The 27,987-nt window shown below is 45.9% G+C and overlaps 1 protein-coding gene across 1 annotated transcript; it reads right to left on the bottom strand.

Moving 5' to 3' along the window:
- Positions 1-95: 95 nt before the first annotated feature.
- On the bottom strand, positions 96-27,987 carry TMEM45A (transmembrane protein 45A). The gene is made up of 6 exons (XM_029578874.1): positions 27,852-27,987; positions 10,927-11,138; positions 5,172-5,384; positions 4,350-4,534; positions 3,598-3,743; positions 96-2,894 (listed from the first exon to the last, which is right to left on the bottom strand). Exons 2-6 carry the CDS (start codon positions 11,114-11,116, stop codon positions 2,801-2,803), a joined length of 828 nt encoding a protein of 275 aa, XP_029434734.1. The 5' UTR covers positions 11,117-11,138; positions 27,852-27,987; the 3' UTR covers positions 96-2,800.

The following is a 27,987-nucleotide window of genomic DNA, read 5'->3' as shown; positions in this document are numbered from 1 at the left end:
TAGAGCGGAGATCGATCCCAAATGTTTCCCTGGTAAAGAGCTCCCCAAAGTAGAAGCAGGTTTTTTCCAACACAAATTAACAAAGATCAGCATAGTTTTTAAAAAATGTATGAAATTTATTTAAATATAATTAAAAAGGTACATTTTATTGGACAATACTTAAAAAAAGAGAATGAATTCAATAATTTATCTTATCACTTCATAGCAAAATAACATTCCTCATTTACAAACTTGATGGCTTTCCATCCATATTATAGTCTGAAGAAGGCAGCTGACACAAATGCTATTGTCAGAAAGATAACGTAGAGTTCGTGTGCTAGATAAACAGATTCTCCCTTGGTTTTCACATCCCCTGAAGCTTAAGAAACTGGGGGAACTGCTATGGTTCATTTCTAGCAAGAGTTTGTGTTGTAGAAATCCCCAAAGTCATCCTTCAGGAGAATGAAGGTGCCATACTCCAAGAAGGAGACTTGGACAGCACACCCCACCCTCCACCCACCAGGTCAGGCCTCCCATAACTCTGTTGTACCCCAAAATCAACCTGTGATTCAGAGGAGCCACAGGAGCAGCAGGTCACATCTCAAGAGAAACAAAATCCACACCATCATGCCATCTTCTTCACTCTTAACATTTAAGCATTTCATTTCATTCTGAGCTTTGAAGCAAAATTCAAGGGTCTGAATTAGCTACTCCAAGAGCTCCATAGAGACAGCAAAAGCCCCGACGCTGCTGGCAAACAGAAACCTGTCTAGCTGGCCACAGCAAAAAGGTTGCTCTTGGTTTGGATAGTGCAGAGCTAATCTGTCGGCCAACGAGCTTCTTTGTCCTTCATACGGTCTCAAAAAGAGGGGAAGCCACAACTGTGACAAGACTGAAGGAGTGCCAGATGAAGCTTGACATGGAACAATTTATACAACACAACAGCTTTGATTTTAGAATTGTACACAAAAAGAAACAATTTAAGGCTTCAGTATGTAGCAGCAGCAGCAGCAGTAGTGAGGGATCTATTGGCACAGTGGTGACCAGACCATGAGGTACCAAACACATGATCAGGTTTTTGCCTGCAGGCTACAAACAGCAGCAGCACCTACCACATTGCAGGGCCAGACTGCAGAGCAGCAGAAAGATGGGAACAAGAGAAACCTTCCAGGGGGGCACAGTTATAAGTCCTGAGTCAGTCACAGCAAAAGGTTTTGCACACGACATTCATTCTGCACCCTTCCCGTGGCGTTTGGAGCATAGTAAGATAGACACTGAGCTATGGTGTAATAACAAGGTTTGAGTCTTAAAAGTACAGTACAGTTATATTCCAGATACAATTCACCAGTGCATCTTTTACAGCAGAAATCCATGTAAACTGTGTGGTCATTTTGAGTTTCCTTGTTCTTTTCTACAACCATCGTCCCATCTCTTCCTAGTAAACAGAACCAACATGAATACATGCTCTTCTCCCATCGCCCATGCTGTTTCTGCAAACCACACAGCAAAGAGAACGTGGGATGCAGCTCCCTCCGGGGCTGGCCTTTGACTTCCAGGTCATGTCACACACCCAGTCCTGATATATCTAAGAGAGCCACGTGGACTGCTTCAGCATCTCTCCCAGCTGGAACAGAACCAGAGCAGATCAGCACTGACCCTCTCGTCTAATTCTAATCTAATTCTTACACGTAGACACTCCAACCATCCGGCCCATGTTTACCAGAGCTAACAGAGAAGCAAATATTGACAACAGATTCCAAGCCACATCCTACTGTTTGGTTTATCATCTTGCATTACTAAAGCGTGCTAACATTATCAAATTGAACTATTTATGTATTAAGTGTGAAAACAAAATAAGTTTCAATAAAATAAACTATTCCAAAATAATTCTTTAGTATTGCCTGTAATAGTCCTGAACTCCAGCAACGTTAAAGAGCTAATTTTTAAACTCCCCATGCAGAGGCCCACCATGGGGCATGAAAGACAGTCAGGATCAAGCGGGCAGGGCAAGGACTGTGTGAAATCCAGACTGGCGGGTTTCAAGGGCCAAGCAACCTGCAAAGCATGCCGCAAAATCCAAAAAGGTTGGGGGCGCGCTGGTCTAGGGAACGTCAACGACCGAAAACCCAAACATCAAAGCTTCCTAGCCTCCTAATTTGGGACTACTCTGTCTTTGCATGCATCTTATTATGAGAAACAAAGGCCAAGCTTGATCCCTAGTGCAGACACCTCCCTGAACCGAGGGAGAGGAGCCTGGAAACAGGCTGTGCCGCACAGACTCTCCTCGCAGAGAGTGGACCACTTCATCAGACAGGACTGCGTGGATCCTGCGGGGCATTTATGTACCTTAGTCCCGGAGCAGTGCTCGTAAGCGGATGGCCAGCAGAAAAGAGCAGGGATCATGTCTCGAGCAGACCACGACAATCGGGTGCTAATATCATCCCAAAGCACACAAGATAACCAACGACCAGACAATCCTATATATTATGTAATATGGACTATTGAGGAGCATTCCGGGAAAACATGGGCCTGGGAAAAAAAAAAAAAAAAAAGGAGGGGGGAGGGGCTCAGGTGCTTGTTTTCTTAGGTAGGATGAGTAAATTTGACATCACACTGGATATGCCCTGTCTCCAGGCCATAGAAACGTACATAGAGCTCTCACATACACACACCAACATACGCAGAAATATAGTGAAGGAGGACACGAACATGGCTAAGATGCTCAAAAAGCCAAAAGCATGTCTAATTGCACAAATAATGATCAGATTAACTACAAAAAAGGCACTGTGCCAGCAAGTAAACAAGCCTGTGTTAAAACCCCCTAGATTTCATCTTCGGACTCCTGATCCCGTTCCGAGTTTTTCAATAGTCCCATTTCCACAGGCTGGGCCGCCTTCATCTTGATCTGAACCACCCTGAAAGACATGCAGCATATGCACACACATCACAACGGCATGTTAAGTCCAAAATCCCAGCTCTCTCACCAACACACACGTAATTGAGATTGGATCCCACGGTCTTCCAGGAGCATCCCCAGTTATGGACTCTTGTATCTGATGCTGCAGACTCTCTCTCTAAATATACTTCTCATCTTCACACAGCTGTAGAATCATTTACCATTTTAAAAATCATAAAAATGAAGCATTAAACCCCAATCCCTAAAGAATGGGAAACCAGTGGTGAACAACTGCCCGTATCAATCAACATTTGGCCTAAATGCAGAAAAAGCACATTTCCAGTGCTGTAACGACCTGTTACGGACACAAATATTGAAGTCAGGGCTTCTCAAGCCCATTGTGGTTTTCTGGCAGCTCACAATGATTATTCATGAGATGTGTTTGCATTCACCCAAATTAATTTGCATTGGCTGGCTAGCCAGAAAAAAAAAGAGAAGTCAGACTTGTTTAAGGGCCACGAAGCCCAGACTTAAGAACCTTTCATGCTGGTCTTCCCCAGCTAACTGCTCACTCCCCCTGTGTCCCACTCTATCCTACTTTTGACCAAAGCCCAGGCAGAAGCCGTCTGCAAGTACAGCATCTGCTAAAAAAAAAAACCGCAACGCGGCTACCGTTCCGCCAGCTAGCCATGGCTTCCAGTGCCAGGATATCCCATACTTACCAGGTGACTACCGTGTAATTCACCGCCAGGAGGAGGAGAGCAAAGGCGTAATGCCAGCAGTAGCACATAGTGATGAACATCATGTTACCATGGTCCTTTTGATCCCATTCAGGACCACCGTTGGGAGGGTACAGCACAAAGCCAATCTGTTTAATGACAAAGCAAGTAGACGTTATCATCTGAAAAGAAAAGAAAAACAGCTGACGAGAGGAGGTTCGTTTCCCCTGGTGGGGGACCAGCTGCTCAAGGGGGGGGGGGGGGGGGGGGGGGGGGGGGGGACTCAGTGGCATCTTTGGATTTTTTTGGCCATTAAGTCAGTCTCTGTCATGAACGAGCCAGAGGCATGCAGAAGGCACAGATTCACTTTGCTGAATTTCAGGAGACTGCATAACCAATGATGAAGGGAGCTTCAAAAAGTCAGACACAGTCCCCCTCTACAACCGTCCCATACAGAGTAACATTACCGCCAATTAACTCAGTCCCCCCTTGGGCCTCCTCCACTGTGGGGCTAGCTGATTCTAGCCCCCCCCCCCTATTGTCCAGTTGGGAATGGGACAGGAAGACATTTAGTTTAATGCTTTCTAGTTCAGATTTAATCTACAGTACTATTGCTCGCCTCCTTCCAGACGGGAGTTCCAAAAGCCATCTTTTGTTTCTCAACGGACTTAGCAGGAGATGGGCAGAATGCACCAAGTGCCGATTCAATTGATCCTCGGCATTGAAGCCAACGCCATGCGGAGCCCCCCCCTCACCTGCCAGAACCAGCTGCCCTGCAGGATGCACAGACTCGCCCGCAGCAGCTCCAGGACAATGTTGCCACGGCAGAAGACTTCCAGAAAGATGCACAGTGCCCCGCCAAAGATGGCCGTCAGGAGCAAGATGTGAACATGAGCGTCCAGCATGGTGCGTCCGTGCACGTGGTAATAGAACAGGAAACCTAGGACAAGGCAGGGACGTGTCAGGCTGGGCCGGCACAAAAAACAAAGAGTCGTCCTGCGATAGCTCTTCTGCACCGTGAAGACGATCAAAGGCCGGGATCTAACAAGTACACCTCTCTTAGGAAAGAAATGCTGAAATCAACACTTTTTGTTTCGCTTGATTGGGAAAACTTAGCATTTACGAAAACCAAAAGTTAACTGATATCAGTACCTCTATCCCACACATGATCTGAATATATTACTCTCAAGTTCCAATACATTATGGAAACCCACATAAATTTCAGCACTGCTCAACTGCAGCTCTGCTTTCAGGGCTACCCATATTGAATATTCATGAGATATACTTTGCATACATGTGATTTAAGAGACTTACTCTGCTGACCAACAGCATCTTCTCCTGATACGTGGTAAAGATGGAGGGCAAACTACCATCACAGCAGGGCCCCAACAAACTATTTGTATGAGTAATGGCCATTCTAGTGAGCCTAGCTTATCACTTGACCCCCATACCACCAATCACTGAGTTTTCCTTAACATTAATAAAAGAACCTTTCCTCGTGCTTCCATCTCATTCATTCTGCAGGCCGTGCAAATCACGAATGGAAACACAAACTTAAATAGCACCACAAGGAGCACCTTCTATGAAGACGGCTATGGAGAGCATCAGCCTGTCGAAGGCCACAGGGATGGCATTCGTGGCGTGAGTCAGGACGTCCACCACCCCCGACAGCCCATAGAAAAGATACATGGTGGAATGCTGCCAGTTCATCAGGTGATCCCAGCCCTGTGTCTCGTAGTTATACAGCTTCAGGTGGGGCCCGTCGGGGACAAACTGCTCCGCCAGCATACCTACAGAACAAGGAGAAACAGGGTGACTGCTCCACCTCAAAACATGCCTGACACATGGGCTCTGTGGGACTGCTTGATTTATACATCAGTTCCCAGTGTGCTCTCTTGTGCAGTTTATTGCTGCAGAAAAATTATACCCCTTATAAAAAAAATATATATATATATAATCACCAGACGAGGATGTGGAAAACCTCTTCTGTATAAAGGTTAAATTATTCTTACATCATCATTTTCTTTCCTTGAATTCTGCTAGACCAGTCGTCACATATGGGATTTCCCCCTGCACAGGAGGTGAAGACAAGAGGACACACCTCTTATGATCTCACTGTGGGGTATTAGGGAAGAGTGGCCCAAGTGTGTTGCCAGTAGCCTCCTGCCAGAGCACTGTGACCATTAATCCCTCCTTTTTTTTTTTTTTTTTTTTTTTAAGGTTATGTATCATAGGGCCCACAAGACTGTTCTGAGTGAGGCAAGAGGTACACCAACAGAAAGAGAAACCAAGCACCATTAGGGCAGTAAAAAGGTGTGCTTTGTGTTCATGCCCGGGCTCTGGACTGGTCTAACAGGTCGTAAGAAAAGAAAATCATCAGGTAAGAGTAATTTAACCTTCCTTATCTTCCTGCTAGACCAGTCCTCACTTGTGGGAGTTACAAAAGCTATTCCTTAATGGGTGGGAGGAAAATAGGGCTGCTTTGATAATTCCTGCTGCAATGGCAGTGTCTACTTTGGCTTGTACATCCAGTCTGTAATGCTTGATGAAAGAATGTAAGAATGGCCAGATAGCTACCCTACAGATTTCTTCTGGGGTAGCTGGAGCTGCCTCTGCCCAAGACGATGCCTGTGCCCTTACAGAGTGGCCTTGGAGCATTGCCGGGGCCTATCTACCTGATAGTAGGTAGGCTGATGTTATTGCCTCCTTGATCTACCTGGCTACAGTGGCCTTGGAGGCCGCATCCCCTTTCCAAGGGTCTCCAGATAATATGAATTTGTCCCGTTTCCTACAGGCATTTTTTACTTTCAGATATCCGAGGAGCATATGCTGCACATCCAGAGGTAAAAGCTCTTACCCTTTCCTGACCATCACCCCTGTTGAAGGCAGGAAGGGATATAAATTGATTGACATAGAATGCAGAGACCACTTTGGGCAGGAAAGATGGGACTAGATGAAAGGTAACCACATCCTGTGGAAATATTAAATAAGGATCCCTGTATGACAGGTCCTGCAGTCCTGAGATGCTCCTGGCTGAGCAGATTGCTATTAGAAAGACAGATGCCTACATTATCGGCTGAAAAGGTGGTTCAGATCAAGGTCCCACTGGGGAACTAGCATGCTGAGCTTTATCCCTCTAAGAAAATTCCCTATATTTAGGTGTGCCATGACTGAGGTGTCCCTAACTTGGCCCCTGTAGCATAGAATGGTTACTACCTGAATCTTCAGAAAACCAAGGGCCAATCCTTTATCCAATCTAGTGTTCAAGATATCTGCTCTCTAGGGGAAGAGGTCCTGTTTGGCTTGGATATTCTCAAATATTCAAACCCTGACATTGGGTAGGCGAATGGAGAACTTCCATGCCCTTAAAATAGTTGAAGTTACAGATGACGGAGTAACCTCTTTCACAGGTGCATCCTCTCAAAAGGCCAAAGCCATAAGAGAATGGCGATGGGTCTTCCATTTGAACCGGACTTTGCAGAGAACACCTTACTCCCCAGGCAACTTCATTGGGGTTTCATCCAGCAGTCTTACTAGAGCTATATGCTAAGGCCTCCTCGGCTTCTCTGAGGCTACTAGAGAACATCTATTCTTGGTCATCCTATCATCTTTGTCTTGCTTATGAATGGTGGGAAGACATATAGGGGGCTAAGCCTTGGCCATGGGCATAGGAGCGCGTTCTTGCCACTGGATCCCAGTTCTACTCTGCGACTGAAAACCATGCTAACTTTGGCATTTGATTGCATTGCCATTAAATCTGCAATGGTCAACTATCATCTGAAAGACTTCTGGATCTAATGCCTATTCTCCAGGGTTAAGCCGGTTCCTGCTGAGAAAAACAAACAAACAGTCTTGTTGGTTCTCCTTCCCGGCTATAAAGCAAGCTGAGAGATGGAAGAGATGCTCCTTTGCCCACTCAAACAGGCTGGCTGTTTCCTGTGCCAGCAAGTGGCTACGAGTGCCTCTTTGTTGGTTGACATATGCTATTGCTATAGCATTGTCTGACAGTACCCTGACTGGCTTCCCTCTTACCAAAGGTAGGAAGTGCTGTAGAGCCAGTCTAATGGCTTGTCTCTCACCTGTTTATTGAGCTTGATGCTTTTTCTCTTGACCTTGCCTTTACCTTCCTGTCTTGGGAGTCCTTTAAATGTTGAAACCTCTTAGGAATCGTGGTCTTGCATGTCACTGCTGAGACCAATATGATGACCCAATGTCTAAGGGGAGAGAGTAGATTTTACTTCTTTCCCCCTTTTATCCCCCCGTATTCCATTCTGTAAGGGCAATGTGCCTCAGAGTGCTATGTAGTGGGGATGTTTTCAGTGACTTCCTAATGCCCTGGAGAATAGGAGCCCCTGCAGTTGGGTCTTTCGTGGAAGTATCTGATATTCCTAAAGAAATCACCCAGAAGAGCCAAACTGGTGGAGTCATCATCCTCCAAAGAGAACTCCCCTTTCTCCTGCGAGTCATTAGGAGAACCCTAGGCTCACTCCTTCCTGGACCCTGACACTTCCCCAGTCCTGGGGAACTGTATGACCCATAGGGGGGGAGGCTCTAAACCATCCCTTGGATGTTTGCTTGCTGTCCCTCTGGGATGGAAGCTGCATCCTGGAGAAACAGATGTCCTCACCACCATCTGAGGCCTTGCTGTTGCTGCAGTCCTGGCTCCCTCCCAATGCTGCTAGAGGCTTTTTTTCTATGCCTCCCACCAAGGCAATGAAGAGGGAAGGAAGGAAAAGAGAGAGAGAGAAAAAGAAAGAAAGTCCTGCTGGCTCTCCCTCCCTCTTGTTTTTTTTTTGTTTTGTTTTTTTTAAAGGCTCCTTGACTCCTTTGGCTCCTCTGAAGTCCAGGAAAAACCCATCAAGGTACAAGGATAGTCCCCAGGGTCTTGACCAGGGAAAATCCTAGGAAAATACTCCCACTGGGAAAATCAACCCCCTAGAGGTTGTTGTCCCTAGAGCAACAAGGACTCAACAAGACTGAGACCGGACCCAGGCTCTGGGAGTTGTCCTTGCGTGTCCATAGTTGCTGGAGACAGAGACTACTAGCAATACCTCCCTTACAGTCCACTTTGAGGTCATAAAAGGGGTGTGTTCTCTGTCTCAGTCAACTGTGGAGAGGGAAATTCCCTATGTGATGATTGATCCAACAGGCTACATAAGGATGTTTGCTTTTTCAGTTGCGTAAGAGGGAGCAATAATTCAAACTGCTCTAGCACAAAGTCCACTTTTTCTTTCATTGTTCCCTCAAATAGTTTATTTGTATTTCCCTGTATTATTTTCCAAAGCATTGAGGATACAGTTCCTCTCACATGTTATAAATACAAAAAATAAAAACCTGTAACAAGAGATATGTTATTTAATGCTGTGGCATGGATGTAGAGGGGGCTGTGTGAAGGAGAGAACAGCACAGGAGCACAGGGAGGAGCAGAGTGAGCTGTCAGAGAGGGTTTGCACTGGCAGTTACTGCCATCCACCCGATAGAGGTAGAGATGGTGATGGCTGGAGGCGCTTCCTGCATGCAAGGAGCCTCGCTCTCCAGCTACGGCACTGCCTCGAACAATTTATTTGCTCTAGTGCCATCTGCATAAAAAGCAAAGCTAAGTGCATCCTGGAGACATACCCCAAGATAGTTAACCTATTAACTGCCTCGGGAGAACTTTTCTGCATTTTTACTCTCTGAGTATTCACTTCTAATTTCAGAGCAATCTTCTTGTCCTAGGCAGTCTCGGCTGGGGCTGCCCATGCTTCTCTCTCAGTTTCTGTCCCCCCCTGGCCAATCCTCTCTTCTCATCCTTGCTTCTACCCAATAGGAACTGACGCAGTCCCCAGCCCCGCCCCCGGCACGCCAGGAGAGGTGCGGTGCCATACTGAAAAAGCCAGGGATGCTCACTGGAGGCACTATTTGAATTTGATCCTAATAATAATAATTCTTACCAAATATTTTCTTCTAATACAAGGAACCATGCAAAGGGAAGTGCTGGATGGACCTATTAGCCCGGTTAGTTTAAGAATACCAAGTGTGTTGTTTAAATACACTAAAAGCTGAGGCGGTAAAGCTTTACAAACACCAGAGGACACCCCTGTTCAGGGCTGGTTCCCCCTTACCTAATGGGTAGCTTATTGGTGGGGGGGGAAAAAAAAAAAATCTAACCTTTTATTTCTTCTTTCTACCAAAGGAAAAAAAAAACAAAACCACCAACAACTTAAGACTTCATTGATAAGTTAGAGACATTGAACGATAAACGTGAAGTTGCCAGTGGGCTTCATTTTTTCAAAACAGGCCAGTCCAGTTCTTGTTTTACCTCCCACCCCAAACATACACAGATGCGTTCCAAGTCCCACGGGATAAAACCAAGACGAATCAGCCTGTCCTGAAAAAGAAAAAAAAATTATGGCACTCCTCTAAGGCAGAGCTTTCCAAACTTTTCATGTTGGTGACACACTTTTTAGACAAACATAATTTCACGACACGGTAATTCAGTCTACTAGTAAACCAGAGGTTAAAGGTTAAACGAACGAAACATTTCGACAATTTATGTATGTTTCCTTAAATATATACATAAATAAAATGTTTCACGACACAACCTATCTCATGAAAACCTTAAATTTATATTAAAAATATATATTCCAAAATTCATGTTATTGTTATAATTTATGAGAAACAATAATAAAACAAATTGTCTGTCCCCCACACACTCATCTCTCTCCTCCCCCCAGCACATGTCTGGCCCCCACACACTCATATCTCTCCCCCTCAAGCACATGTCTGTCCCCCCAGCACGTTTGCCCCCCACTCACTCATCTCTCTCCCCCCAGCACATGTCTGGCCCCCACACTCATGTACCCTCGTCTTTTTGATTGTTGCCAGTTAAGTGCTTCACTCCCTTCCATGATCACCAGACACTGCTGCTTGCAGTCAGTACTCCTCATGGCCAGGCCTCATCGGCAGCAGCAGCCAATGCAAGGATGGCTGGGCTCGTTCCACCCACCAAGCCCCCCAAAAAAACGCGATTGACAGCAAAAATCACCCAATAATAAGCAACCCATAAACTGAAAAAAAAAAGTGAATCTCTAGGAAAAAAAAAGCCCAAACTCGCATCAGAGTTGACCTGGCTTGCGCGACACACCTGCACACTGCAGGCGACACACTAACGTGTCCCGACACACAGTTTGGAAAGCTCTGCTCTAAGGAATGAAGCTCTATGGAGCAGGGGCTCTTATGTATATCTGTACAGCACAGAAACAAGCAGAGATGGTAGGTAGCAGCTTCCTCAATGCATCCCTGCTTCAGTTGCTGTGGAGATAAAGCAACGAAATGCACACTCCTGCTCACCGATCAGTGCGAAGACTGCTTTCACCGTCCCTTCAATAATTTCGACCCGCTGAAATCCAGCTTTTGACCCGAGGTAAAAGATCTTCTTGTTCTTTTTGCAGGCGTATTTCAGCGGGAACTTCACTGACCACCACAGGCCGAAGAGCAGGAAAAAGCTCCCGGGGAGAGCATGGCCTTTGAAATTTGCCATGATTCCTTACGATGGACAAAATCTTGGGAATAGAAAAAGCAAAGTACACGGATTACTGAATTAATTACCAATAGTAAAGAGACATTTGTGAGCGACATGTTAGAGGAAGAAGGTGGTTTATGACAATCAGCGAATTACACTGCTTATACTGACATCTAGTGGTCGACCATAATTCAGCAAAGGACATAGCTCTCGGGGAGCTGCATCTTCTCTCAATCACAAAAGAACCAGCAATGCAGGACAAGTGGGAGAAAAGCAGAGAAACTAGCGGACACCAGGCATAATGGCTGCAACAAAGTTTGGTAGGGAGAGGGTTGACACAACCACCTGTAATTGGACGACAAGCTTATTTCTTCTCCCTGCTTGCATGTTTTGGCAGCTGCTGAACAGAGGTAATGAGGCAGGCAGCTACATTTTCGACCCCTAATATAAATTGCACATTTTTTTAGACATGTGAAGGAGAAAGCTGTGTTGGGTTCGTGTTTGGGTGGACAGGACGGGAGGAATATCAATTATTTGATTCTAAATACTGGGATTGGGCCATTCCAGCATTCTGGAATTTCCAACCTCATTCCTGCTGGGTGGTCCCATTGTTTTAGTGGCTGATTGCTAAAGCTGTAGCCAGGATTATAATAAACCTGATGGTCCTTTACAATGGCACCCCCCCTGACCCATCATATATTTGGTAGGTAGAGCGAGAGTGACCTGGGCTTTGACTCTTCCTCTCACAAACATCCATCAGAGGTTGTGCAAAATAAACAGGGGACATATTTCAGGATTACTAGCTCCTTTTATTGCAGAGTAATAGGATTTGTACTTTCTGCCAGGTGTACCGTGCCTGCATTTCCTGCAGGTTTTTTTCTAGCCTGTACAGGAGATGGAAGTGACTCCAGTAGAAGCAAGAGCCTAACACTGCCGCTGCTGTACTGGGGCCTGGCCCCAATCCAGGAGATCTTTGGGGGGGGGGGAGGGGGGGCTCGAATGGGGTCTTGGCTGTTGCATAGTGGCTGTGCCTAGTACCGAAGACTAGGGTGCTGGTGTGCAGTGCTCCGTCCCCGAGCTGAGGACTGCCACTGCGATAGCTGGGGAACGAGAGAAAAACCGTACCGTGAATGAACTTTCAAGTCTCAGCAGAGGTCGGTTCTGATTAAGCCGGCAGCCCAGAAGGAGGAGGAGAAAAACTGCCGACCCCCTCCAAACCCCACCCCCACCCCCAAACAAATCTTGGAACGTCCCCAAGTCCTGTGCAGCAGAGCTGTAGCCAGGCAATTTGGCACCTGTGGCCAGACCTCGTCTTGAGTATCGGTATAGTAAAAGAATTTAAATAAATAAATAAAAAAAGTAAAAAAAACTGCACTCTCACCCGTTACACAAAACATACGACACCACGAGCTGAGAGACTCCGATTAAAGATTTGAACAACAATAACCAAGGCTGGGACAAAAGGTATTCCAGGCAAACCTTACAGCCGAGCACCCCTCCCCCCCCCCCCCCACACAATTAAAAATTATGTATTTGTAACAGATTTTACATGAAAGAGATATTCAATGTACAGTCTTATGAAGTAAAGATATCACTTACAACAATACATACATATATATACATACATATACACACACACACACATAATTATATTTACATGCACTGCTGTGGTGCAAACCAGAAAACCCTGCAACAAAGCAAGAGACACTTGGAACCCATATAGTATTAAATCTATTATAATGTATCTTGGGCATGGGCTCGACCCTCAGAAATCCATGAGAAAACAGTATTCCAATACAATAAACTTTCTATATCACAACAGCACTAACTGCCAGCACTCAAACAGCAACAGCATGAAACTATATAAAACACTAATATACCTATTAGGAAACAGAACAAGTCAGGATGCTATAGATTCCTACACAGAAACTAAACACTAGCAGAAAAATCTCACCTTGGTTGGACTTGCAGAACACAAACCGACCTCACCAAATATAGAATAAAGAGATCAAAATGTATAAATAGAAATGTACAGACAAAAACTGAACTGGAAACTACAACAAGCCAAATTCTGTACTATGTGCAACCATAGAAAAAACAAACAAAAAAACCAGAAACATTACCATTTCTCATAAAACAATACAATCAAGAAATATAAATATCAATAATAGTAAAACCATATCAATAAAAAGAATAAGTCAAAACAGCTAAAGAATAGATCAAATAATTTAAAAAAATGCATAACATTTTTCCCAAACACCAATAAAATATTTCAAAGATTAACGCCCAATAATTAAAATAAATAAGGATTTAAAAAAAAAAAAAAAAAACATTCCCCAGTCTTTTCTGGGATCTTTTGATTTCCAGATGCTCAGAGATTGTCATGGATTAGTAGGCTGATATGCGAGGTGGGGTTGTGGCACATTCTCAGACTTTCACTCACTGCACTTTCACTCTCAGTTTCTCACACACACATTTATTTATTTGTTTTTCTATACCGATGTTCGTAGCAAACATCACATCGGTTTACAAATTTTTCTCAAATGTACAGTTAAATACATTTAAAATTCCAAAAACAGGTCATAGAAATGAAATACTTAAAATATCTGATAAAACATTTAAATTATATAAGAATATATAAACCAAATAAGCACATATTAAAAAGTCTACCCAGGGATCGCAAGCAGCAGCAAAAGGAGGAGGTAGTTGGCTTGGTACCTTAATATGAGCAAATCTTAAAAGAGACGCTGTCCTGGTTCATAAACCGGGACATTTATTTTTATTCCATCGCTCTTTGCTGGAGGATAAACCTCAAGGATATTTAAATGGGTGAAGAGCGATTAGTGTGTACATTTCCTGTCTGAAAACTGCCCTCTCACAACTTGGCTCAACATGCATGTTTGGTTCCACACGTTTAGCAGCATTTAGGGGTGGTGGGAGTGGAAAATAACGCATGCAGATTGTACTTCTCTCTCTTATAAATCAGCTTTTCTTGAACTTCTCAGTGTTCAAGCCCCACACACAACACGAGTTCAGAACAATTTTTTTTTTTTTTATAACCACCTCCCAACTACCCTCCCCCAGGCCCAAGCTTTTTATATTTACAGAGCTGCTCTCTCACACCTCACTTACTCTCCCCCTCCCCCTTTGAAGCAGCAGCATTCTCCTTTTCAGCCCCCACAGCTGACAGAATGAATTCTTCTTTCGGGCCGTGGGGGCTGACCTTGCTCTGGTTTTGTGCTCCTTTCTACAGAGCAGGCTGCTCATCTCGTCTTCCTCCTAAGGCCCCCCCCGTCAGCCTCGCTGGCGATTCCAACGGTAGCAGGCGGCAACCTCTTCCCTTCTGCACCGATGGCGCTAGCATGGCCTTCGGGAAGCAGCACCTATCGCCGAGGCCATATTGACCACTGGCACGCAATGGCTCGGCTGTGCAGCACATCTTGCAGCTAACGGCGTAAATGTCTGAAGCTGAACCAGTCCCAGAAAAAGGATACTTTCCAGGTTGTGATGTTTATACATTTTTACAGCCCACTCTCTCTGCTATTAGTGCTCAGAGCGGGTTACGATAATTACATTCATAAATAATAATTACAAACTCATTCAGACCTATCATTTATCGCATCACCCACTGGAAAGGATACAGGATATTACTGTAGTGAGCTCTTGGAAATGATAAAACATCTGAAGAGGGGACCTGTGGAGGCCCATATTGTACAGGTTGTCCATCTCAGCCAAAAGACTAAGAAAGGAGCAGTGCCTGGCTCAGGGCTCAGACTCCATGCTTGTGATTTTAGCCAAAAAAAAAAAAAAAAAAAGAGAATCTCTCCTTGCTCACTTGCTAATTGAGAAGGGCAAGATTTATTCTGCAGGTGCATAACAGTTAATCCTTTCCGTGTACACACATCATGGTTATTGCATCTGCTTTCCCAGCGGCTTGTTCAACCACCCTAACATGAATTATGTATTCAGCTTCGTATGGGAGACCAGGCGTTTCCTTCTCAGGGAGCTCTCAGTGGTGGAGGCAAGCAGACAGGCACTAGGCAGCAGACTCCCTTTGATCCAGCTGTACTGGGCCCATTATTCCCTGCAGGTGTGAAGCCGGCTGCAACACAAAACCCAGCAGCACCAAGCACTTAGTCTAGCCAGCAGGAGAGATGAGCGTGCACTGCCCACATCTGCCCTCTGTCAGCAGGAACAGAGGAGGCGGCTAGAAGTAATCGAAGGAAATATTTCTTTACCGAAAGGGATGGTAAATATATGGAAAAAGCCTCCCAGTGGAGGTGCAGGAGACAAGAACAGCATCTGAGACAGACACAGGATATCTCTGAGGGAGTGGGAGGGATTGTAAAGCTGAGGGTTGGCATGGATGGGCAGATTGGGGAGGCTGTATGGACTTTTGCTGCTGTTATTTCTATAAGGGGAGGAGTGGCCTAGTGGTTAGAGCAGTAAGTAGCTTTCCCCTCTGTTGCCTCAGGTACAGACAGATTGTGAGCCCTCTGGGGACAGGGAAATACCTACAGTACCTGAAGGTAATCCACTTTGAAATGCCTGAGAAGCAGAATATAAATAAATTATACACACACGTTTATTGTATTGAAACTGGTTTGACCTTCTTTGCATTTTTCCTTTTCTCCATCACAGAGAACACATGGCAGTTACAGAAAACAGAGATAGAGAACTTTGATAAACACTTCCAGAAACATGACACTTTAGTTGTCAAAATGGACTCCAAGGCCTTTAATAGAACTGAATCCAACAGAAATATCAGATATAAAAACGCGGCCGTCCCGCGCACGGGCCTGCTCACCTTCATGGTTCCACAGCGGGTCCCAGGACGACCTCCCTTGCGGTAGTTGCCAGCCCTGCCAGGCCCTGGCGTCCCGCAGCGGCGGTCGCCGGGCCTTCCACTGCGTGCCAGGCCTCACGCTGAGGCTCGGCGTCGTCTGCCATGTTTAGCCACGCCCCTGCACGCGCGGAGTGTCTGGACTCATGTAGGGTCAAGGGCGGGTCCTAGCTCCGCGGCGCGCCCTGATTGATCCCTCGATATAAGGAAGTTCCTGTCTATGCTTCCTTGCCTTGGCAATCGGGTCGGTTTGCTCTAAGATTGCCTCTGTGTTTGTTCCTGCTCTTGCCTGTTCCTAGTCTCGTTCCAGGATCCTTCTGTTCCAGTTCAGTTCCTGACTTGTTCCTGCATCCTGCTTGTTCCCGTTTTCATTTGTCTGTCTACCCAGGTAATACCCTCAGACTGTCTTACTGGTACTGACCTCAGCTTGCTCCTGACCTGCCTGCCTCAAGACCTCCGGTACCTGCCCTCTGCTTTACTGACCATTCCTCAGACTGACCTCTGCCTGCCCTCATCTCCAGATTCTGGCTCTGTTCCTCGCCTTGTCATCCCCAACTCTGTTCTGGTTCTCCTTGTTCCAACCAGCCTCCAACTTCGAACCCGATCGCGCTCCCCCTGTGTCCATGGGCACGCCAAACTTTCATTCTCTCAGGAGACCCTGCGAGGCCCAGGTCCCTATGGGCTCCTCCCGGGGGGGACCTCGGGCTTCTAGTGGTGAAGCTCTTCACAGCCTCTGTTTTCTCCACTGCTCCGCCCCCGGGGGCAGTTACCTCCTGTTCCCTTTCAGGAGACTTTCCTTCACTGTCCCAGGACAAGGGTCCATCTCAGAGTGCAACATAAAGAGAAGGATCCAAAACAACTATTTCAAACACACCAGATCCCAAAAATGTATTGTAAAGAAAAGCAGCAAGTAACACTCTGCTGCAGAACTCATCTGTAGATACTCTGTCACATAGAGAACCTTTGCCACGTTCAATTCTAATATGCAGATACTAGATTCGCGAATCCGGATTCTCAAATACTGGACTCTCAAATCTTGCTGTAGTTATTAACCTTGTACGTTGTATTCCTGATACTGCGTTATGATGCTATACTTTTTAAATTTGCTGCTGCATTATTACCTCTCATGCTACCTCCCATTTTAAATATAGAATTATTCTCATGTAAAATAGGTCCACTGTCTGTTAACAACATTTGTTACTGTAACCGCATGTAACGTACAACAGCTAGTACAACTGTTGTGTAGCTATGTTGGCTGTTGTATATCTTTATCTGTACCCAAGTATTAAATGCATCTATCCTCTTGCCTGCTACTCTCCCTCCCGTGCGCCTCTTCTCTCGCACCCCCAGTTTTATGACCCCTGTTTTTTGTAACTGATATCTTCCCACTTCGTTATCCCTAGTTAACTGTAAACCGGCATATCTCTGATGATGGTAGGTATAGAAAAAAACCCTGCAAATAAATAGATAGATAGTGCCATTGGATCATCAGTGTTCAACAGGTTTGTGGTTATGCCACCTCCTCCTGCCTGAGTCCCAGTGAGCTAGCCAAGAGTTACTATGAAAGGGTCACTGTGTCTTTTTGAATGTCATCAAACTGAATACAATGTGGTGGGGGTGGGTGGGGGATGTGGTAAGGCTCTGTATAGTCATAAATGGAGGGGAAGATACTCTAGCATCCATGTAATCTAACATCACAATTAACCCGGGAACCTTAGTGGTGTCTTCAGAGTCATAACCAGGCCATTTGGCACCTATGGCCAAGTGAAAATATGCACCCTCACCCCGAGCACAACACAAGCTGGGAGACTCTTAAATGTTTATTTTACCCGAGCAGTTTCCTCCTGCTCCTTTGGGATTCCAGCTCAATCAGAACAAGTACAATCCTGGTACCATAAGCCTTCATTCAAAAACTCCCAGACGCCAGACTCTGCATGTTGTGCAACACTAGAGAAATAGAAACAAACATTTTCTCCTGTACTGTGCAAAATAAAATATCATGGAGCTGCACATTCCCAAAGCTGACATATTCCATTCACTAAACTGAATATAAAATGCTTTTATCTACCCTTGCTTTCTGGACATTTTATTTTTCTAAATCACTTTGGTCCTCATCTCTTAATACTGCTTTCCTCTTCTTGATCTCCTACCTCCTTTACAGGATCTCCTGTTCATTTTCCCTCTCTCCCCCCGTCTAATATCGATCTTTCCCTTTATCTCGGCCTCTCCATTCACTCATCTAGATTCTCCCCCTTCTCTGCTTCCAGTTCTCTACCTCCCCAACTATTGTCCCCTCTCAGTCTTCCATGTACCATCTCCAGCTGTCTGGCCCTTGTATTTCCCCTCAACAACTGCCTCCTCTTGAAACCCACCTCTGCTCCCTCCCCCCTCTTTCACTGTCGTCTGCCAACCAGTCCTCCCTCTCACTCCTTCCCTACGGCCGGTGTATGGGTATTAGTCAGCCTTGCACCCTGCCTCCTCCCCACACAATTAAAATTGTGCATTTATAACAGATTTTACATGAGAAAGGACTTTCTGAGGTTAAAATATCATTTACAACATGTACATTATATTTACATACATTGCTGCAGTGCCAACCAGAAAACCATGCAAAAAAACAAAAAAAACAACCACCCACTTGGAACCCATATGATATTAGGTCTTGGGTGTGGGTTTGGACCTTGGAAAGCCAGGAATAAACTGAACTGCAGTTACAATATTGTAAACCTCCTAACTGCCAGCACTCAAACAGTAACAATCCTACCTATGAGAAAGCATCACTGCAAATATTACACAAGGTCCTAAAACACTGATACACTTCCTTTTAGGAAAACAAAAACGGGCCAGGCTCTCTCCCAAGCTGACGCGCAACATGCTCCTGTACTGCTTCTCTCTCACACACACACGATCAATCATACACATATTCCTCCTTTCTCTCTCTTCTGCAGGCAGTGCTTTTTTTTGACTGCTGGGGCAGAGCGAAAGGCCCTTTTTTCAGTCCGCGGGACACTCACTTCCTAAATGCAGAGAAGGTGGAGGAGGCCCACGGTACTTCTACACTCCTCCTGACTTCTGGGGGTGGGAGGCGGATGCTGCTTCTTGCGGCTCCACAAACCTCGCTCATTCTGACTGCTGAGGTGGAGGGGAGAAGGTTCTCGGAGCTCCGCGGACTGTATTTCTGTCTTCTTCTGTCTGCCGGGGCAGGATAGGAAGCTATTTCTTTTTTCGGCCAGTGGGTCACACTCTTTCTGCCATGGAGAATTGCTCTGCAGGGGGCGCTGCTCCGGACTTCCTGGATAGGAAGCAGATGCTGCTTCTTGCAGCTGCAGGGGCCGCTCTGCTCCTGACAGCGCACGGGGAGGTGGCAGCGTTGGCGATTTTTTTTTTTTGGTCCCGATTTGAGGCCCCCACCACCGCTCCTCAAACCCTCCCCCCAGAAGCTGGCGCAGCACTTCCCCCCCTCCTGCAGCTGAGCTAATTAGGCGCCAAAACTCTTATTGGTGAAGGGGAGACCTGAAGACCACCTACCATATTTCGAGAGTGATGGATGGCGCCTGTGGCCGTAGCCATATCTGGGCTCTGGGTGTCTTCCTGCATGCAGGAAATCTGCGACTGTGCAGCTGTTAGATCCTGGTCTAATACCCCAATGCCTTGCTTGGATTTTCATTTTGAGTCTCAAGACGTTGTCTGCCTGCTCAGTAACCGCCTTCAAATCATGTCCAGGCTGCTAGACCTGAACCTGCAATATACTACGGTACCGTGCCACGTAGTGATGCTGTATGCCACGCAGCCACGCTCTGCTCCTTATCTATAACATCTTCACTTCCTGGGGACCAAACCAAAGACTGTCATAGAGGGTGCTGATTAGAAAACGCCATTCGACGTGCACCATACCTTGTTGTGTAAAGTCTCAAACTCTCTGCTGGTAGTTAACTTTAAAACTTCTTCTGAGGCCTGCTCAGACTTTGAGCAGCCTGAGGTTTGATGTTGGCCATAGGTGCGAGGAGACAGACTTTCTATGCTATCTACTACTGCCCACCCAAGCTTTAACATATCCTAACAATAGAAGCACTGGATTATGACTCTCATTTCTGTACCCCCGCCTCCCCCGGGAGTTGCCTGGCCTACCCAAAATCTACTCAATTGAAGCTTTAAGTCTGACCTGTGTCTTCCCTTCACAGCTGGCCAGAACTACCCCTCATGGGTAGGCCATCTCTGTTTTGGCAGTCTAGAAGGACTAAACTTCTGGGAACTCATTCAAAGTCATCTCCCTTGTTCTGTGGTGTTTCCCCTATCGGCCCCTTCATCATTCAGAAGTTTCTGGCTCCGTCCACATCTTGCAACCTGCTTATGCAGATCTGTCCAACTCATTTACTGTCCAGTAACTGGAACCAGCAGGTACGGTAAGAGATCACCTGTTTAATCTTTGCACCCGGCATGCAATAAACTTCTGGGAATCCTGGCTGGAGGAGAGTGTGAGCTGTGATGTGTTAACAGACTTTCCATAGTACTGGTTTTAATTGGCAGGAAAGGGCAGAGGAGCTGGATATTTTTAAACACCAGTCTCCAGGGTGACACAGGAACTGTGCAACCTGGCCGCATTTCTTTACGGTTCCTTATGGTGGGAGATCACAAAAATCAGAGAATGACAGGGTTAGAAGGAACCATGAGTGGTTATCTAACTCAACTCTACTGCCTCCAAGCTGGATCCCCTGTGTCTTTACCAATCCCAGACAGATGTTTGCTGAGCACCTGCTATCAAACCTCCAACCCTGAGGATGCCACCAGATCCTTTGGCAACTTTTTCCAATTCAATACTCTGTTCTTTAAAGAGACATTTCATCCCAGCCAATAGAGAATGCCATTATCTGAGGATGTAGAGCGCTAAAACATAGCACAAAAGGTGGATAATGGGCATGAAATTTGGGGTTTGTGATGTGGTGCCACACATCCGATGGTATCCTTTTTAAAGGAGGAAACTGTTTGCTTTTGACACCTCATAAGTGAATCCTGTAAGCGAATCTTCTTCTATCACACACAAAGTGTGCAAAAAATATTTCTCAGCCCAAGTCTGATGTGCAGAAAAGGAAGATATGCTTGTTCTCTCTTTAAAAGATGCTAGGCGGAAAATACTGGAGAGTAGCTTTGTAGGGCGGAGGTTTATCATCCTGGGAAGAAGCAGTAGGGAAGATGTCCTGCCTGACGGAGAATGCCTGCCAGGTGACTGCTTATGGGCATGGACTGGAGGATGAGATCTCACAGTCCACAGGGAATCTCAGGACAGCTTGATGCAGCAGTCAAAGGGAGACAACAGAGCAAAAGCAAAGAGGAAACAGACAGATTAAAGATCCAGACTCGCCCTAGAGGCTGTTTTCCTTCAGTACAGCCCCACGCGGACAGTAAAAACTTGGAGCGTTATGGATTCAATACGAACCAGGCCAGGCCATCAGCTGGAATCTCTCTGCCTCTCTACCGTATAATTACTATGACTAAAAAAATTATCTATGTGCAGAAATGTCCTAACCACAGAAGCTTCTCAGTGCACTTTGTAATGCAGGAAGAACAGAGATACTGAAAACCCTTTGTAGTGCCCCAGAGTTGCATGCCAGATTTTCAGGAGAATCCAGCAGGTGTTGCAAAAGAAAAGCAATGGAGAAAATGATTTTTTTTGGTATTTATTTAGGCATTTTATGTTTTATATACTGTCATTCCATGTAATTTATTTATTTAGGCATTTTATATACCGTTGTTCCAAAAGTAGATCACAATGGTTTACAAGATCTGCATACATAATCATAATTAATGATCACCTTTTAGTTCAACACCACAAATTAAACTAGTTACTGTACCTAGATCATATTTGTGCAATTATTGTTCTATTTCACATATGTGCATTTTCATCGTTGGTTTAAAATAAATACAAGATCTAATCCTACTAAGCATTACACATTATATCATTCGTAATTATTGCTCGCGTTAAAAACATCGGTGTGCTGCTCACTCTATTAACATCTCATCATTTGTTGTGAATGGTTTGCTCTGTTAATGTTAAACTCTGGTATTGATGAGGGGTGGTACCAGATTATTGGGCGTTAAATTGTATGCTTTTCTGAAGAGCCATGTTTTCAGTTCATGCTTGAAGCTCTTTCTATCTGCTATTTGACGTAAAAAGACTCTGGTAGGGACCTGCTGTTGAAAACATGCGGTCTCTTATTTGCATTTGGTGTGTTTACCGAGTTGAAGGAACCATAAGCAGTCCTTTGTTTTGTGATCTTAAGTTTCTCTGTGGTGTATAGTTTTGAATTGATCACAATGGTTTACAAAGTGACATTCACAGTTACATCTCAAACAAACAAACATACAAAGACTGGTTACAGGGATGGGATTCATAGGCAGGCAATAATATCTATCAAGTTCAATTTCCTGATACACTATCTATTACATATAATTAAAACAAAATGATAGTTTTCACATCCTTAGGGTTGTTTTGAGAATCTTGCTTTCTCTCATATGCTTCTATATTGCTAAAAGGCTGCTGGAAGTTTCCAGACAAGAAATAAAACAGCCTTTTCCCACAACTAGCGAAAGCCTAGACTTGCATCTTCAAGGGGAAACCAGCTGCCGATAAAACCTGGGTGTTCACTGGCACAGTTGCCAGCGCTTAGCCCACAATCAGATTAAAAGAACCATGCCCGTGTTTAAATGAGGTGCTGCCTTAAATCCTTTACTGATTACGAGGTAATAAGCCAGGGTGGCAGAGGGCTTTCAATCTAACACCTTTAGGCGGAAGAGCCACACCAGAGTCTGTGTCGAGTGGTATGCAATGCTTTGACATTCAGTCTTTGGGATGTTGGTCTCTCAGTGCCGCGAAACCCTGCTTATGTGCCGGTCTGAAAGAGGGCATATAAAGCCTGACCTAGGGCAGCAATTCCAAGCGATGCACAGCAAAATCGAACAGTGGCACGATGGAGCTCTACTTACAGCAAGTGGAAAGGGTCCCGGAGGGAGATGTCAAGCCAGCTCCGGCCACTCCCGAGGTCTTAAACGAGAAGTCTGCAATCTCTTGCCTTCTGCTGGATGTCTAACCTGTTTTCCTTCTCCCTTCAGCACTGCATTTAATCATTAACTGAAGCACCTCTGAACATCACCTGGAGGCCTCCTGGGAGTGACAATTACAAGCAGTGCAGGTAGCCTCAGGTGCAGCCCCACAGACAGCTGCTGTCAAGGAACGGCCTACCCCCCTGACACCAGACCACCTCCCGGTCTGAAACCGCTCGCCTCCACCCCCAGATAATCATCTTTTGGCGTGTGAGTGTGTGCGCGTGTTTTCATAAAAATCCTGATAAAGCGCCGTTTAGTACAGCACCTCCCCTCCGCCTTCAGCTGCACTACCTCAATTTTCAGCAAAAACCTAAGGCACGGCTGTTCCACCAGACCTTCCCCTGAATTTGCCAGCAGAGGAGATAAGGATGATCTAGAGCCTCTCCAGTGTCACCAGGACACCCTCCTAACTGGGTAGGAGGACCCACTGGCCATTAACCTGCAGTACGGTCATTTGGTTAAGGGGCACAAGAATCACAACTAGATATACTGAATTGCCAAGGAACAAAAATGCATCATAGAAAGATATAAGCCAGTAGTTGGGAGTAGCTTCTAACAAAGTAGTTTTGTCCTGTACACAGAAGTTACTGCTGTATGGTGCTTGTTACAGCAGCCAAACACTGGGCTCTATTTACTTTAACCAAGCTTTTTTCCCAAAGACACAAAACGGAAGAAAAGAAAGAAAGAAAGAAAGAAAGAAGCTGTCAGAAATCAGCTCCCACTGGCAAAACTAATCTCAACGAATCTCATTTTAACGAACGGTTTTGATTCCAGACCTCGATGCAAGCCCTGCCTGCCGCTCCCCTCGAACGACAACCCTGCTGACTACGGTTTTCCCCACTGCCACCGCACGCGACAGTGCACTCTGACTCCTAGGCCCGGGAGCGGCAAGGAAAGCTCAGGTCACGAAGATTAAACAAGCCAGAGGCGTGCCGGCAATCACGTAGCAGAGGTGTGCAACCTTTGCTGCGGCTAGGCGGGCGGGGAAGGGTGCAGCAGGCTGCACTGTAACCCTAGCTGATACCCAGAGAGACATCACGCAAGTCCCGTTCTCGTGCATCTGGGCAGGGGGATGCGTTTCCTGGCCCGGCTGACAGTGGCAGAGCGCTGTGGGAGTGGCCCGGAATGGCAGGGACTTGTTTGACCGACTGATTTCCATTGCCCCTTTCAGGCAGTTCGAAGCGGAGTCCGTACCGGGTGCTGCAGGTTGCGAATCCTGAATCCTGACCGGCGGACGCCCGCCATTCTCTGCCGCTGGGAGCTCTGTGCCATTTAGGCTGGGTTGCGAGGTTCTGCTTTTAGGGACTTGAGGGCAAGCAGAACTATGAGTACCAGAGCCACTGGCCAGTGTTCCCAAGGCACCTGTAAGTCGACCGCCTTTACCATGACATTCCCCAGCCAGGAACGGAAGAGTCGCCACCAAGCACCTCTTCTGTGCCACATACAGAGTGACAAAAGACCATCAGCTGCCATGTGGGTTCTTACGGTCCTCGAGGTGACTGGGGATGCTCTGGAGGGTGGTGCTCACAACCCCTGGGAAGGAGGGAGTCTCCCCTATTACTCAATGACAACACCTACTGGCCAGACCTAGTGTCCATGTTAGCCGGGTTTTGTAGGGTGCTGTGGCTTGTGTCCCTTAGTCTGGGATTATCATTGTGATAGCTGCACAGAGTTGGGAGGGGGATTAAAAAAACAAACAAACAAAAAAAACCCCCAAAAACCCAGAAGAATAAATCAAGATAGCTTTGAATAAAGATTCCTAGGGCTGTAGCCCAATAGAGGAGGGATCCAATTGAGCTGGAAGCCCAAAAAAGGAGAAGAAAACTGTCAGGCTAGCAAAATAAAAGAATGAGATTCAGTCATAACAATTATGTGCAAACCAAAACTTGCAGAGAAACTTATCCAAGAGTTTATAAGTACCACCATACTGTACCAGACCAAAGGTCCATCAAACCCAGCATCATGTCTCTGACAGTGACCAATCCAGGTCACAAGTAGCCAGCAGGATCCCAAAGAACAGACCCAGTTCTTGCTCATAACCGGGATAAGCAGTGGCTTTCCCAAGTCTACAAAGCTAACAACAATTTATAGACTTTTCCCACCAGGAACTTGTCTAAGCCCTTTTAAACCCAGCTATGCTAACTGCTTTTACTACATCCTCCAGCAACGAATTCCACAGCTTAACTGTGTGCCGAATGAAAAATAACACTGATTTGTTTTAAATGTGCTACCTGTTGGCTTCATAGAATGTCCCTTAGTCCTAGTACTATTGGAAAGGGTAAATAACTATTCCCTAATTCATGATTTTATAGATCTCCATCATTTCTCCTTTCAGCCATCTCTTCTTCAAGCTGAAGAGCCCTAATCTCTTCAGCCGTTCCTCACAGGGGAGCTCTTCCATATCCTTTAACATTTTGGTCACCCTTCCTGAGCTGATGTGGCATACGCAAGTAGCCAGTGCAATAGCTCTTTTCCTTCTCTGACCCAAAGGAGAGAGAGGAGAACCCTGAAAAACTCATCACCGATAACATTAATAAAAAGATCTCGTCTACAGCTAATTTGCTGACCCTTAATCCGACATAACTAAGTAGGCTCACAAGGCAAACACACATCTTTACCCAGAGTATGAAAAGATGTACTTAGAAATGAAATATTTATAGAACAGGCCTGGAACCCAGCAAATGAATATGGGCATCTTCATAACGAGTGGAATTTCTATTGCTTCCTACCAATTAGAGAGGATGAGACAGAGAAAAACAGGAAATGCATTACTGAAATGTTATTTCAAAGTGAGGTCTCCTCCAGCCCAAGCCATCAGCTTAGGTACTGAGCACATTCCCCAGAGATACAAAACGGGGAAAAACCCTTTAGCCCAAAGCAACAGGAGAGCGCTACTTGCCATGGGAATGGAAATCCTGATTTTTCCCCAGCACTATTGGAGGATTCATTTAGTCTGGGCTCAGCAGAGCGGACTGGGAAGTACCAGGACCTACTCCACATTCTGAATCCGCCGCGCATGGAGCCGAGGAATGCGGGCAGGGCTACTGTCAAGCAGGCTGCACTTCATTCAAGAGACACCAAGTGGGGCTGCAGCCCAGGAAAGCAAACCAACAGTCCCCTCCACCCAGCGACTGAGCGTGGGAGCACTGGGAGCAGAGGAAAGGAAACAGTCAAACGCTTTCCCCCCCCCCTAGTTTATACCTTAAGGCTCTGACTTTCTTCAGCTGACGTGTCTCATGCTCTGGCAGCACTACGTGCCGAGCAACACAATCTCAACTAGCTGCATCAAAATATCTCCCGCCCCCCTTTAAGGGCTGTTCCTTCCCTACCATGGTCAGGCCTGAAATCCTGCCTATGCCCCCCCCTACTATAAGATGTACACCATCACCAAGACAGCTGTGCTGTCACCAAATGATTCCACGTCCCCAATTACAAGTCTATCTACAAGAGCACTTTTAAATCAGAACTTGGCTAGATTCTAGTCTTAGGGGCCAGTCAGCTAAAGTGCACCAACACTTATCACCAGCTTTAATTTTGTTTATGCATGTTAACCGGGCTTTTAAATGAGCATTTCAGGAAGTCCAATACAACAATTACCTTCATGAGGTAGAGCTGCAAAACAGCTCGTTACCTATTAGCACAATGAAAAAGAACATGCACTACACTATTTTGCAGACACATTAAATGCAAAGGTGGAACTACACCTCAGAGACGCGTAGGTAAGTTTTTGCGATGTGCATAGGTACAGTACATGCCTACTTTACCATCTGTCTCATTTGCATGCCATTAACATCAGCACTAAGCATGATAAAAGGCTGTTTGGTTCCAGCTGGCATCACAGGTCAGAGAAGTTTGGGGAAAGCAAGGTCGGCTGCCCAACAGCAGGGGCTCCATGGATACAAGGTTTGCCCTCTCACTTTAGGCTTTGAACTTAGGTCAGGGGACACGACCGGGTAATAAAAAGGCAGCCACTGCCCTCACCCCTTACAATTACGGATCCACCAGAGACAGCAAATAGGAGCCCACGGAGAGAAACCAATAAAAGGTTCGCAGTGATGCACTGAAAGCCAACTGAACTCAAGAAGTCAAAACTGTTATGAAATACCCGAAGGGAACAATGCTTCACCTACGGTAACAAGCAGCTCTAAACTCAAGTTTAGCTCAGGCCGTTTGATCTTACGTTTCTGTGAAAGGAGCTGGCTTGAGGCGATAGGAATTAAACGCGCTTTCGCTCAAACTCCATTTGGTTTAGGCGTTCAGTGAAGTGCACCAAGTCGTTTTAGTTTACTTTGGAAAGGGAGGGAAACCCGTCGCTAAGAAATTGATCTGAAGGCCATCTCGCTTTATAACGTTACTTTACATTTCTCTTTAAGCTCCCCCGTGCGTCTCTCCCCTTTTTTTTCCCTTCAAAAACGTCAAGATTCATTTGAGCAGAGGATGGCATGACTGAATACATAATTGGACCGGGCCTGGCAGCACAATTCTGGCACCTCCCCCCCCCCCCACCCAAAAAGCAAGTAAAGCAGCCAAATATGGGAAAGCATGATTTTTTAACCCTATCCCCCCCAAGAAAAAAAAGCTAACACAAAACAGATGAGCATCTTTCTAATGGAAAAGGTTTTATAAGCTGTCATAATCAAACCGTGCCTCCTGTGCTCTGGAGGAACCAAGTCCAACAAAGCTCGTCTGTTTACGAACATTAAGAGAGGGTTTGACATTTGTAATTTTCCGACGCCTAAACTTCCCATGGACCCAAAACATGAAGCGCCGCAATGAAAAGTTACAGTCACATTTCGGATTATTGTCTACCTGCTTCTGAAGGGAGGTTTCGGGTCCGGCCGTGCACAGATCCATAAATCACGCTGCCCCTGCGCTCGGCGCCGTCTCCAGGGACGAGCTAAGGGAACTCGCGGAGATGTGGACATCTGGCGGGGGACCCAGCACG

Source organism: Rhinatrema bivittatum, chromosome 15 (assembly GCF_901001135.1).
Source record: "Rhinatrema bivittatum chromosome 15, aRhiBiv1.1, whole genome shotgun sequence".
In the NCBI taxonomy this organism is placed as follows: Eukaryota; Metazoa; Chordata; class Amphibia; order Gymnophiona; family Rhinatrematidae; genus Rhinatrema; species Rhinatrema bivittatum.
The sequence above is the reverse complement of the archived record's forward strand: the minus strand, read 5'-3'. Positions and strand labels throughout refer to the sequence as shown.